The 12,403-nt window shown below is 37.5% G+C and overlaps 1 protein-coding gene and 1 long non-coding RNA gene across 3 annotated transcripts in view; one reads left to right on the plus strand and one right to left on the minus strand.

Moving 5' to 3' along the window:
* LOC119714445 (uncharacterized) overlaps nt 1–6,069 on the plus strand; it is a 39,041-nt gene extending 32,972 nt beyond the window's left edge. Inside the window, exon 2 of the long non-coding RNA XR_005261676.2 lies at nt 5,420–6,069. This is a non-coding gene — a long non-coding RNA (uncharacterized lncRNA). The remainder of the gene's footprint in view (nt 1–5,419) is intronic.
* ADAMTS19 (ADAM metallopeptidase with thrombospondin type 1 motif 19) overlaps nt 14–12,403 on the minus strand; it is a 163,110-nt gene continuing 150,720 nt past the window's right edge. For both annotated transcript variants that reach the window (XM_038170694.2, XM_038170693.2), the window contains exons 22-23: nt 5,373–5,550; nt 14–1,282 (exon numbers count right to left, since the gene is read on the minus strand). In XM_038170694.2, the coding sequence (XP_038026622.1) occupies nt 1,131–1,282; nt 5,373–5,550 (330 nt within the window). In that variant the 3' untranslated portion in view covers nt 14–1,130. The remainder of the gene's footprint in view (nt 1,283–5,372; nt 5,551–12,403) is intronic.

The raw sequence follows: 12,403 nt of genomic DNA on the forward strand, positions 1-12,403 counted from the left end.
AATGCAAATAACAAAAGAAGCATTACTTTTTATTGAAAACGTAAAAATCATGTGAATCATGTACAATATTTTCTCATAAGGAAAATTTTAGCTGTTTCATAACGTCTCACATAACTGTAAAACATTTTATTTTTATAAAGACTTTTTCATAAAACAAAGATAACACTAAAGTAGTATTACAAAGCTATTTTCTAAATCATTGACAAAGAACTGGAAGTGTTTAACAGATTAATTCATAAAAGTGGCAGGAGGAAGAACTCTTCCTTTTGTAAATCTGCAAGAGGACACACAAAGGTATAGAGGGGCATGGGTTTTTCTTTCAAAACGTTTAAAATCAAGTGACACATTAAACAGTACAGACGTGGATTCATAGGATGGTACAAATTCTAGGACTGCATTTCTCTACACTACCTCAAACAGTGCAACAGTGATTCAGTGTAAATCTCTACAGTGTTTCATTGATTCAATACTTGTGTTCAAGTATGTGTCCATGAGAATGATCAAAATCCCTACTTAGCTATTTTAATTTTCTTGTTTATAAAAGGTTATAAGTTACAGTAGATTATCCCCAACAGTATGTTTCTAAATCATATGAACTGATTTCACAATACATTCTGTAATAACCTGTTCAATAATGTTAGCTTACTCACCTCAACATCTGTTGCAAAATACACAAGATCATTCTGACTCTGAATGCCAAAAATATAATAAAATTAAAAAAGGCTTTATTTCCATATACAACAAAACTATTCAGCTAAATTAAAATAAATTCAAGATAACATGGTGTCTTTTTTTGGCAACAGAGAGATGATCCTACTGAAAATAAACATTTAAAATACTAGTTACTATTCTTTAAAAAAATCTAATAAATGTATCCAAAATTGTTCATATAAAAATTAATTATGCAAACCTCAGAGGATAAAACAAGTTGGCTGTCTAACCAAAACAATTAAGAATGTCTGGCAGGCAAAAATAAATTAATTTGATTAAATTATATGTAATCTGATAATATTTGGTCTGAAGAAGCGTGCATGTGTGTGTACGCGTATGTGCTTGTGTGTGTGTACATCTGTGTGTGTTTATAAATAATAACATTGCAAAGAGCTGAGAGCCAGCCAGCCTGACAGAGGTCAACTCTTTTGTTGCATCTTTTGCGCATAGAAGTCCCTGCATGTCTCACAGCAACGCTGGTACCATCTCATGTCTTGACACAGGTTCTTTTCTCGTATCACCCTGCAGTACACAGGCCACTGGTCTCCCAGGCACTTGAACGTTAAAGCAGCTGTGAAAAAATAGCAATGAAAATAAAAATCAAATACATGTAACTTTTACATTTATTAGGGAAGAATCAGGTAACAAAATGGACAATGATACCAGAAGTATATTCATGGTAAGGAAAGGAGGGTAGATTTACATTTTCAACAAAAACAGAAAGACCAAAAATCCTCTCGCTTTCAGTATTTTCAACAGTTGAATTTTTTAGGGCAAGCTTGATGTATCACTTACATTAAGTCTCATTGAAACTGATGGGTGCATGTCATGCACCTACCTCCTCACAAGACAGTTAAGACCACATTTCTGCCCCATGCAGAGATAAACCCAGCTCTGCTGAAGATGGGTCCAAGGCCATGCAGGGGCTGCAGAGCGAAGCTACAAGCTGCAGTAGTTCCAGTTGAAGCTGAACTCAGATGGAAGTTGTCACTGAAAAAATTGGAAGCCTCAGCTTGAATAATACCAGAATGTGGTTAGCAGGGAAATGTACAAGTGGAAAGTCTTCTATCCGTGGCAGTCAGGAAAATGCAGGGACATACTGGGTTTATATGGCAAGGGTTTGGTAGCAGGAGCCTGCAGGGGTGGCCTCTGTGAGCAGAGTTCCCATGGTAGATAAGGACCAGTTTTAGATGGGGACCTGCCGCTGGCCAGAGCCAAGTCAGGGAGTGACTCTGATAGCGCCTCTGGGAGAGATAATTTAAGAAAGAGGGGAAAAAATAAAAACGCTGCACAACTACAGCTGGGAGAGAGGAGTGAGAAGCAGCCCTGCAGCCCCCAGGTGAGTGCCGCAGGAGGGCAGGAGGTGCTGCAGGCAGGCAGCAGCAGTTCCCCTGCGGGCTGTGCAGGGAGAGGCCCCTGGTGGAGCAGGCTGTCCCCCTGCAGCCCATGGGTCCCCCATGGAGCAGATCTCCACGCTGCAGCCCCCCCATGGGTGGAGGAGCCCCCGCTGGAGCAGGTGGATGTGGCCTGGAGGAGGCTGCGGCCCATGGAGAGCCCCCGCAGGAGCAGGCCCCGGGCCGGAGCTGCAGCCCGTGGAGAGGAGCCCCCGCAGGAGCAGGGGGTCTGGGGGGAGCTGCCCCCACCCGTGGGGGACCCGTGCTGGAGCAGTTTGCTCCTGGGGGATGGATGGATGGACCCCGTGGACAGAACCCTGTGGGAGCAGTGCTGGAGGAGCTGCTGCCTGTGGGCAGCCCCCGCAGGATCAGTTTGGGAAAGAAAATCAGTCCAGTAACTGTGAAGGAGCAGTTGAGACAAAGCATCATGAACTGACCACAGCCCCCATTCCCTGTTCCTCTGTGCCATTTGGAGGAAGGAGTTAGAAGAAAGTGGACGGGGGAAGGTTTCTTTATTTTGCTGTTAGTTCTCACTGCTCTAGCTTGTTAGTAATAGGTAATAAATTTCATTAATCTCCCTACACTGAGTCTGTTTTGCCTGTGACTAGAGTTGTTGAGTGATCTCCTTGTCCTTATCCCAACCCTTGAGCCATTTTCATCATATTTTCTCCCCCTTCCATTTGAGGAGGGGGAGTGAGAGAGCAGTTGTGGTGGAGCTCAGCAGCCCAGCAGGGTAAAACCACCACAAGGAAATACAGCATGGAGGCTGTTGCTGGTTTCCTAATTCAGCTTTTGTTCAGGAAATCAAGAATTTTTACTATGTTGTCAATGAATGGAGACTGAACAAAACTACATGATGTCATACCTAATCTTTCTTTATAAGTAAAACATCTAGTAGACCTATAGTTTTATTTGGTTTATTTGTTAAAAGGGACAAAATGATATTGTCTTGTTAGCTTGGATACTTTGGATACCACACAGAGAGGCACTCTTTTCAGTGTGGAGGGTTGAAGACAGTTAGCAAGTTCCATGCTACACTTAATAATGCAAATAAATTTTATCTAGAAAAATTAAATTGATAGCATGTAATCACTGAGACTTTATTTACTGGAAAATATACCTGTCCAGGCCCAATTATTTCATTTTGCACACTTCCTACCTTTCTGAACTTTTTCTCAGCTCTCCATATATTCAAAATGTTTTGTTGTTGTTGTTTTTTAATTTCCTTCCAATACATTTGTCTGACTGCATAACTGTCTTTTTAATGACTCAGTGTGTCTTCCCTTCTCCACGTTGAAGTCAGACTATATTAATCCTTACTTCCACACCTTTCATAGCTTATCCTCACCCATTTATTCACGTTGCTATTGGTATTCTATTACTGCTTTCTGTCTGAATCTTTAAATACCAACTTCTTCATTAGAAGCCTTCTAAAATGATAAGAACATCATACAAGCCTGAAAAACCACTCTCTGGGTTATTCTGCTAGTGTTATAACTATACGGTTCTCTCTAGCAAAACATCCATATGCAGAAGCCTAATTTTTGGTTGTACAAAATATGCATATTTTCATGTCTATTCTCATTTTTCTTTTGAAGCCATCTTTTACTTCATACACCTGTTTCACTTACCAAGGCCTCTTACACTGCTTATAATAGAACAATTTTGAATAACTGAGTTATTCAAACTAGTGCATACATGCAATTAGTATGGGAAAACAGGTAAATATAGGGCAGAAAAAACACACACCACCCAAAAATAATCAAAAACTTTGAACTGAAAGAAGTCAATCATTTTAATAGAAGCAAAACTGAAACTGAGAGCATATTTTAAATTGAATAGAGACAGATGATGAAATCCATATCACTTTCCACCAGAGCTAAACCCCAAACCCAGAGGTACCTGATACAACATGATACGAAAGGAACTGGAGGCCAAAATATTTAATATATTTAAGTGAAGCATAGTCTTATGAATTTTGAGATGTCAGTGTTTCCACTGGACTGGATTCTGACTACAGTAGCATGAGGTTGACCTGTGGATTACTAATAACTCATATAATCCATTCTACAAGGACAACATAGCTCTTTGTTTTGTCTTCTTTTGTTTTGTGAATTTTACATTAAATCAGATTTTAACCAATGTAAATATATTTTTTTTCTCTGTAAAACTTTGTGGTTCATTTTACTCTGTGACACAAAGCTTCTTATACCTCACCAGGTGGAGAGTGCCAATTATGCAAAGAAGCCTCTTGCTTCTGTGAGATCAGTTGAACAAAGAAGGATAAAGTATGAGGGGCAGCTTTACAACAGTGAAATAGTAGAGGCGAGCTCTGTAAGCAACATCTGTCATCTCATCCAACAAAATGAAACAATGACCACTACACAGAAATGTTTGAGGGTTAACAACTTCAAAGAGAAATACTCTTTGCTGACTCAAAGGAAGGATTACACACAGCCTGAAATGTTAGACTTGCTTTCCATGCAGGAGTAATCCATTTGACAGTAGGGTTTATCTTAACAAGGGCTATGAAAATCATCTGGAAAGGGTATAGTGTCCTACAGCAAGCCCTTCAACAGTGCCCTAGTCATGATCAGGAAGTATGTACATGTACATTTTACAGAGTTAGTGGCAAGGTCATCATCAACACCCCAGCAGGAAATGACAGTTAACAGAATTAACAGTTCAGTAGGTATGCATTAAAAATAAATAAATAAATCTTAAGATCAATAGAGACATGAGTTCTTCCAGGAATGGCAAATCTCTTCATGTTAGCAATTTTCTTTCATATATCCTAATGCATCAGGCTTAGATTATAGACATCTGAACCAATGACAAGAGGAAAGAAATATTTGTATTGAGAAACCAGCGTCTCTTTAATCTCAAAAATATCATAAGAACTTAGTTTGAAGAGTTTTTAAGAGAAAATCGGAGACTTTTTTACTTTAGAAGTACTTGACAAAATTGAGTGGATAAAGAAATAAATTCTTAGCTCTAATATAAACATATTTTCATCTAGAATGTTTTGTGCCCATAATATGCAGTCTCATAATATGGTCCTTCCTTGGCTAACAAAACTCTTTACCATCGTGAGGTACAGTTTCTCATGTACATGCTGGAAAACTGAGGCACAGAGAGAAGTCTCTGAATAGAATTTTTGTTCTCCCAGGTCCCAGCCATATGCTTTTAAGTTGGCATCATCATTGCTCTACAGAGAAAGAACTAAACAAAAATTTCAAATAAGAATATGTCATTTTGGCTGCTTACCTAACCTGGGTGATGTTATTGTGTTAACATTAATTTTCTCATTGCAGGGATGGAGATGACAGGGTCTGTAGGCTGCAGGCTTTTCGGAGGAAAAACATTCATTGCCATGCCTTCCTGTGATCTTGTGCATACACTGGATGACTCGGGACTGCATTCCTTTGCCACAGGTAACGGAGCACTGAAACACACAGAAGACAGACATTCACTGGAAAGGTATTTTTGCCTGCAAAACATGAGGTGAAATGCTAGTCCAGCTGAAGTCAATGGCTGTTACCTCAGTTACCAGCAATCTGAGATTTCTGCCTTCTATTCAGTAACCTATATGAAAGTCAACTCCTATATAAAACAACAGGCCAAAACGAAACACCACTGAAGTAGTGTTTCCATGTTTCCAGCACGCTGTGGCTGTCAAGGTCCACTTTGCAGAGCCAGTGATGAAACTGAAATGCATGAAAGGAGCAAGGGCCATTCTCCTGTGTTTGTCTTCTAATTTACTTTTATAATGGAAGTGAGAGTGATGGAACAAACAACAATGCTGACGCAGAGAAGCATTTTGAAATAAGCCATTACTCCTTCTGTCAGTGCAGATTGTCCTTTCCACTGAGAAGTTTTGAGTGTTTGCCTCCTTCTCCTGCCTTTGCTTTCTGTCTCCATGTTTTCATGTGTGTCTGACAAATAAAACCCATGCAATCCGTGACTGGCTGCTTGGCCTTCAATCAGCCTTCCCATCTTATTGCCACAAGGAGTGAAGTGAGAAAACGGCTAAGTCATAATATTCTACTTTTATCACAGTAACATAACAAATTAGAATGCAAACTTGGGCAATGTTTTACAAATGCATAAAAAACCTGTTCTGAGCAAACAAATTACACCTTTTCCCCTTCACTGACTTTTTATGCACAAAATTTAATGGGGCTTGAAGTGACATATGTTCCGTTGCTTTAATTAAAAATTCATTGAAAATAAAATTATGTTGCAATTTGCTCTTATGTGCTAGTGGTTTTCACTCACACATCGACACATTTCATTCAGTTTTGGAGAAATTTATAATACAGAACATCTTCAAGTATTCATCAACCTCTTGCAATGAATGGCATAAGCAGTAGCCGAAAATTTATACCACTACACCCACATAATCCTGATAATATTTTTTTTTCTAAAAAAAATCTCAATTTTGTAAATATTTACAAAACATTTCCTTGGGATGCTTCATGATGCAGCAGGAAAAAATACTGAAATGAAGTACAAAGACAAGGAGAGGAACAGCAACCTATAACAACAAAGGTTTCCCAACCAGCCTCTCTCAAGATGGAGATGTAGACTTTATCAAGCCTTCAAAGAAAGAAAAAAATTTGAATGTAGGAAGCACTGAAGTGTTTTATACCCTTTCCTTTTGTCATTTATGTGCTTTTGGGTGACATTTTAAGCACTGTTACTAGGAGAAAAGATTTACACATTCCAAATGGGAAACGGGGCTCCAGGGGAGTTAGATTCATGTTTCATACCAAAAGAGGTACAAAAGACTAAGATACATATTTAAAGAGTGTTTTCAGAAAGGATGATCTTGAGGTCTCTTCCAACCTAGAAATTCTGTGATTCTGTGATTCTGTGACTAATAACATCGAAAGCACATTTCAGCTTGTAGCCACATGAAATAGCATTCTATAGATGCAGTAAGTGGACTTGATTTTGCTTCTCAGTGATGTACATCAGGAGTAGCTCCACTAAGTCAATAAAGTTTCTGTAATTATTTGCAAAGTTAATCAGATACAATCTGCACAGTTCAAGGCTTGCAAAGACATTCAGTTAGGAAAACACTATTATATATTCAATACAAACCATCACTTAACAAATGAATCAATATGCTGATTACAGAACAAAATCCAGCTAGTATTGAAGTCTTCCACATGCAGAAGTCTCTCATCAACTTTGAATTTAGTATTCTGGTTTTACACTGCATGAGAAAAAGACTCTTAACATAATTCCTTTTCCTGAATTCTCTACCTTTTTCCAGTGCAGCTAAAAATACTGTGACTTCCCATAATGGCCAACATTATACACATGACAAACATGCATAATTACACATACAGATACCCCAAATTTAATTGTCAGCAGCAGCCAGAACACTGATTTTTCATCTTGCCAAAATTCTATCCACTTCATGGATTCCTCTCTCCATACTTCAGATAGGTAGCATGTGGGGAGGATGTAAATTTGTTTTTGTTCCTTGAAGATCAGGAATATGGTCAGAAATGCCTTAAAGATGTTATGTGATTGGTATATATTTCTCAAATTGCATTTCTTCCCAAAACATTCTGGTCACCCTGCATACAGCCATGGATAGAGGCCAGGAGTGAGGCCAGGAAGCTACCAAAGTGCAGTATCTCCATAGAAGGACCTGTGCTTGTGTACAGACTTTCCAGATGAGGGGCAAGCTGGGAGATTTCCTTGTGGAGAGCACTCTGGCTGCAGCCACATCTTATTTATATCAAATGAGCACCAACCTGAAAGATTCTGCTGATTGCAATGCATCTGAGACAATACACAACGAGTAGACAGTTCTTTCTCAGGTAACCATTGTGTAAGCCCTTAATATCTACACAGAAATTGGCAAGATTTTGGCATTAAAATCTTAATTGGCAAATTAACTTCCCTTTAATGACTGAGCTGCTGCTAACTTTTCTGGGATATTTCAAAGAGCTCTATGAAGCATTACACTGTGTTTTGTTGGTGGTGGTGGTGTTTGTTTGTTGTTGTTGTTAATTAAAAAAATGTATACAGCTTCCAAACAATTCATTTTGTGTTGCATGATCTACACGCTATCATCCATCATTTAGAGGAGGAAAACAATGATGAACGATACTAAAATGATACATTTCAGTTCATATGGGAAGTATGTGGCAAAGCAAGAAATAAGACATTTCCCTTCACCTTCCCTCCTCTTTTATCTACTTTTCTCTTCACAGAAGTGTCTAATTTTGTATTTATTCATATTTTATAAAACTGAGAGCTTTTATTAAATTTTGAAAGATGTTCAGTGAGAACTGTGAAGAGAAACGGCTGCAATCCAAAACATACAAATTCAGTCCCATTAGTTTAGGCTACCCTGTTCACATATCAGAAGAAGCAGTGCTGTCTGACTTCAGAATTAACAATTCTATTAATTGGAAGCCAGAAAAAAATGAGAAGAAAATCACTTTACCATAGCTATATTATCTCATGTTCAAAGTAATGTGAAATTTAATATCTAATAAAAACATTTACACATGGGACACATACAAACAGAAAAAAATAAATAAATATTTCTAGTCAATTTAAAAGCAAATGGAAATAAAATGAAAAATTTCAGACATAACATCTTATTTGCATAAAAGTAGGGAAAACACACTTCAGGTATGGCATTTGCTAGTGACACCCACGAGAGATTGCGTGTCTCCATGAAGTATCCTGACATGTAAATGAATTTGTACTACATACATACCATCCAGCTGCTGGGATAACTGAGAGCAGCAAATGACTATTGGAGGATAAAAGGCATTCACAACATTTTTTCTTTATGGCTCTGAAAAGATATAGACTTGTTCCATCTTCTCCAGAATACACCTCAATTTCTGCAAACCAGCTAGATGCAACACAGAGCAACAACTCTGATCCTCATTATAATACTCACTTTACTGCATGAACATCTTTACATCTAGCTCTGTACACTAATGCCTCTTAACTTTGCCTCACTTTTGGATTTTTCTCACTGAAAATGTTTGCCCAGAGTGAAATACTGTTCAGTGGATATGCAGGCATCACATTTTAGGTAGCACTGCTAGTATGTAGTCAAAGCTACACAGCTTCTGTATACTTGTGCAGTTTCCAAGTTTAAAACTGTAACAAGATTTTCAATTTACAACAGTACTTTCACCTTCACATACTATGCTATGAATTCAATCATAAAGCAGTCCATCTGACAAAACTGATTATATTTTCCACAATTTTAAATATATATATATATATATATATAGTGTAAAGCTTATGTACATAAAATTTGCAGAAAATGGCCACTCCAAACAAATCTGTAGCAACTTGCTACGGATCCAGGAGATCTTCGATTAGTTTCAACCCACAAGTTTTGTGACTAGGGAATGGAGAATGTTTTTCTTGAGCTCTTCTCTCCACATCTCCCAAATGTCACACTTGCACATGCTACACTTTATTTTTGTGGTGGTTAATTACAGTTTAATTTTCACTGTTCAGATGACCTACATTTTAAGGCCATGTAACTGATTAGCAAAATTCCCGTAGGACAACTGTGCTTGTAGGTTTAGACTAAATGTTCTAATATGCAGCCGGAGGTTTTTTATGTGGCTGTTAATCTGTGCATTTTGGACACATTCCTAAAGGTACTGTAAAACCGTTCAAGCAGCAAGACATGTAAAATATTCCTGTTAAAGATTACAAGAAAATCCTGGATAAATATAGTTAACAGACTTTTATATTATTATTATTTTTTTCTCTCAAATAAAATCTACCCACCCTATTTGAATTTTGTCCTACTTTTGAACTTCTTTTAGACATAATTTCAAGGACAGAAATCTAGGCGTTAAATATAACAATCCTTACACTTGGCATGCACACCAGTTACCCAAGATTCCTTCCTTCTGTTCCCTGCCAAAGATATATATTCTGGAGAGAATACATATTCCCATGGCCAACAGCTGAAGAAGGTGCTGTAATGCCTTAGTTGCTTCCAGCTGGCCTTCGAACGAAGTAGGAATTCCTAAATTAAGGGAAAAATTGTCACTGGCAGACAGTAATGGTCAAATTGCATCCTTCTGCCAAGACAACAGGCAATCACTGCAGAGGTTGATAGGATCCACAATGAAAAACCCAGTCTGTGGCAATATTAACAGAATTGACTTGGACAATTTATTTTCAAGAATAAGTGGATTGTTCAATAAAAGGGTTTTACAAGTCTAAGTAGCATTAAAAATGGAGAGAGATGTGCTCATAAGGAAACTCAATGATGAGTTCTACTGGAAATTATTAGCAGAGCATTCCTAATCATTTATGTATAGGTTCATCAGTTCCAGCATTCAAGCAGTTTCAACCTTTTCATAAAGTGAGTGTAAAACAAGGGTAGCAAGCAATCAGATATTAGCAACAGGACTAGTATTTGCTTTCACGTCTGCAATCTTTTTGTGTACCTTTTGTTTTTATAAAGTTCACTTTTGAAGGCAGGTAGTAGGTAAGGTAGTGCATTTGTTTTCAATAAATGGAGTTTAACAATATTCTTATTTTTAAAGGTTACTAGATACAGTAAGTTATCTGCAGTTTACTTAACCTTTTTTTTTTTTTTTTTTTTTTTTTTTTTTTTTTTTAATAAGACCATTTGTGAATAGCACAACTAATAGGGACTAATAGATCCAAACATAAGATGAAGTCTGAGTTCTCCTATGCATCATTTCCAGGAAGGTCTTTATGCCTCTCTCATTTCTGACACACCCAACACCTCAGTATACGAATGCCAAATTTAAAATTCAGAACTTGTGCTAAGTTTAGCTGAAAAAAAAAACCTCCTGTTGGTCTCTGCTAAGTTTAGCAAGCTTGAGCTGTCCTTACTTATTTTTATTTTTCTTTTTTTTTTCTCTATTTTTCTTTCAAGTTCTTCTTTCTTGAGAGTCAATTAATACTATGTAAATGTTCAAAAGACATAAGAGTTGAAAGGAAGACAGACAGCTGAAGTCCACGTTTGATAAGCTGGGCTACAGACAAGATTTATATGTAGGAAGTCCTCATCACTTGGTCTAAAGAACCCGGATCTTTCTTTTCTGTTTCTATTTTTTTAACCATTGTTAGCTTCCAATAGAAATCAATTATATTTTTTCATGGAAAATGAGAAACTGCCTTTGGTAACAAGACAAGAAACAACTAAAAGTTTACAAGTAAGATTTGATTGTGGAATATGACAAGGAATTTGGTTTAACATGAATATTAAGGAAACAACAAAAAAAATCGTTTTTGTTATGACAGCATATGAAAATTTCTCCCTTGACAATGCTCTAGACTGGCATTAATCATTTACTCTGAATCAATAGTAGGGTTTGTCAGGCTTCAGTCTTAGCAGGCTCACTGGACTCAAGTTGGAAATATCAAATTCTTTGTCCACAGGTGACACCTAGGTTCAGTTCCCCCATTTCTTTTTAGATGAACTAGTTAAACATGATCACTCACTTCATGACTGAATAAGCCTGAGCGTCTCAATGAATCTAGTCTCTTTTGTTAGGACAGTTCTACTTACTAGTTTGTTCAGGAAGCCTGCTGAGATTCCTCCTCAAGGTATGCAACATTGGGTTAATTCACAAAATCCTGTATGTAATAGGGAGTTTAGACTAGATAATGTTAGGGTACAACAAATCCTGTGAGAAAGATGAAAACTACTGGAGGGACAAGAACCTCTTCACATTCAGGGGTGATAAATACCACAATGCATACTGGTAATACTGGTTATGCAAGAAGACCCTTGGATTTGGAAGGGGAAATCCCTTGCAAGGCTAAAGAGTTATTAATGTAGCACATAAGATAGGTATGGATCCCTTTGGAACTAAGAAAAGAGAAAAACTGAGTGTTTCTTTTTTTTTGTTTGTTTGTTTGTTTGTTTTCAGGTAAAGCTAGGCAGGTACATTTATATTTAATCATAAATGTGATATACTTGCTAAATCAACTGAAGACCTTTTTAATTTATAGATATATAGGTTAAACATAAAATTATTTACATGCTTCTGAGTGAAGCATTAGTCTATTTTTGCAGTTCTATAAATTTTATTTTATTTATCTTTCATGTTTTTTAAAAGCAATAAACATACAAAGATGAAACCAAATTGTATTGGGTGTATGTGGCAAGGGTTTGGTAGCAGCGGGCCTGCAGGGGTGGCCTCTGTGAGCAGAGCCCAGCAGCTGCCCCATGTCAAAGCAGAGCCTGCTGGCTCCAAAAGGGACCCACTGCTGGCCAGAGCCACCAGCAATGCTGGGTGTGTCTTCTA

This window comes from Anas platyrhynchos, chromosome Z, assembly GCF_047663525.1.
Source record: "Anas platyrhynchos isolate ZD024472 breed Pekin duck chromosome Z, IASCAAS_PekinDuck_T2T, whole genome shotgun sequence".
NCBI classification, from domain to species: Eukaryota; Metazoa; Chordata; class Aves; order Anseriformes; family Anatidae; genus Anas; species Anas platyrhynchos.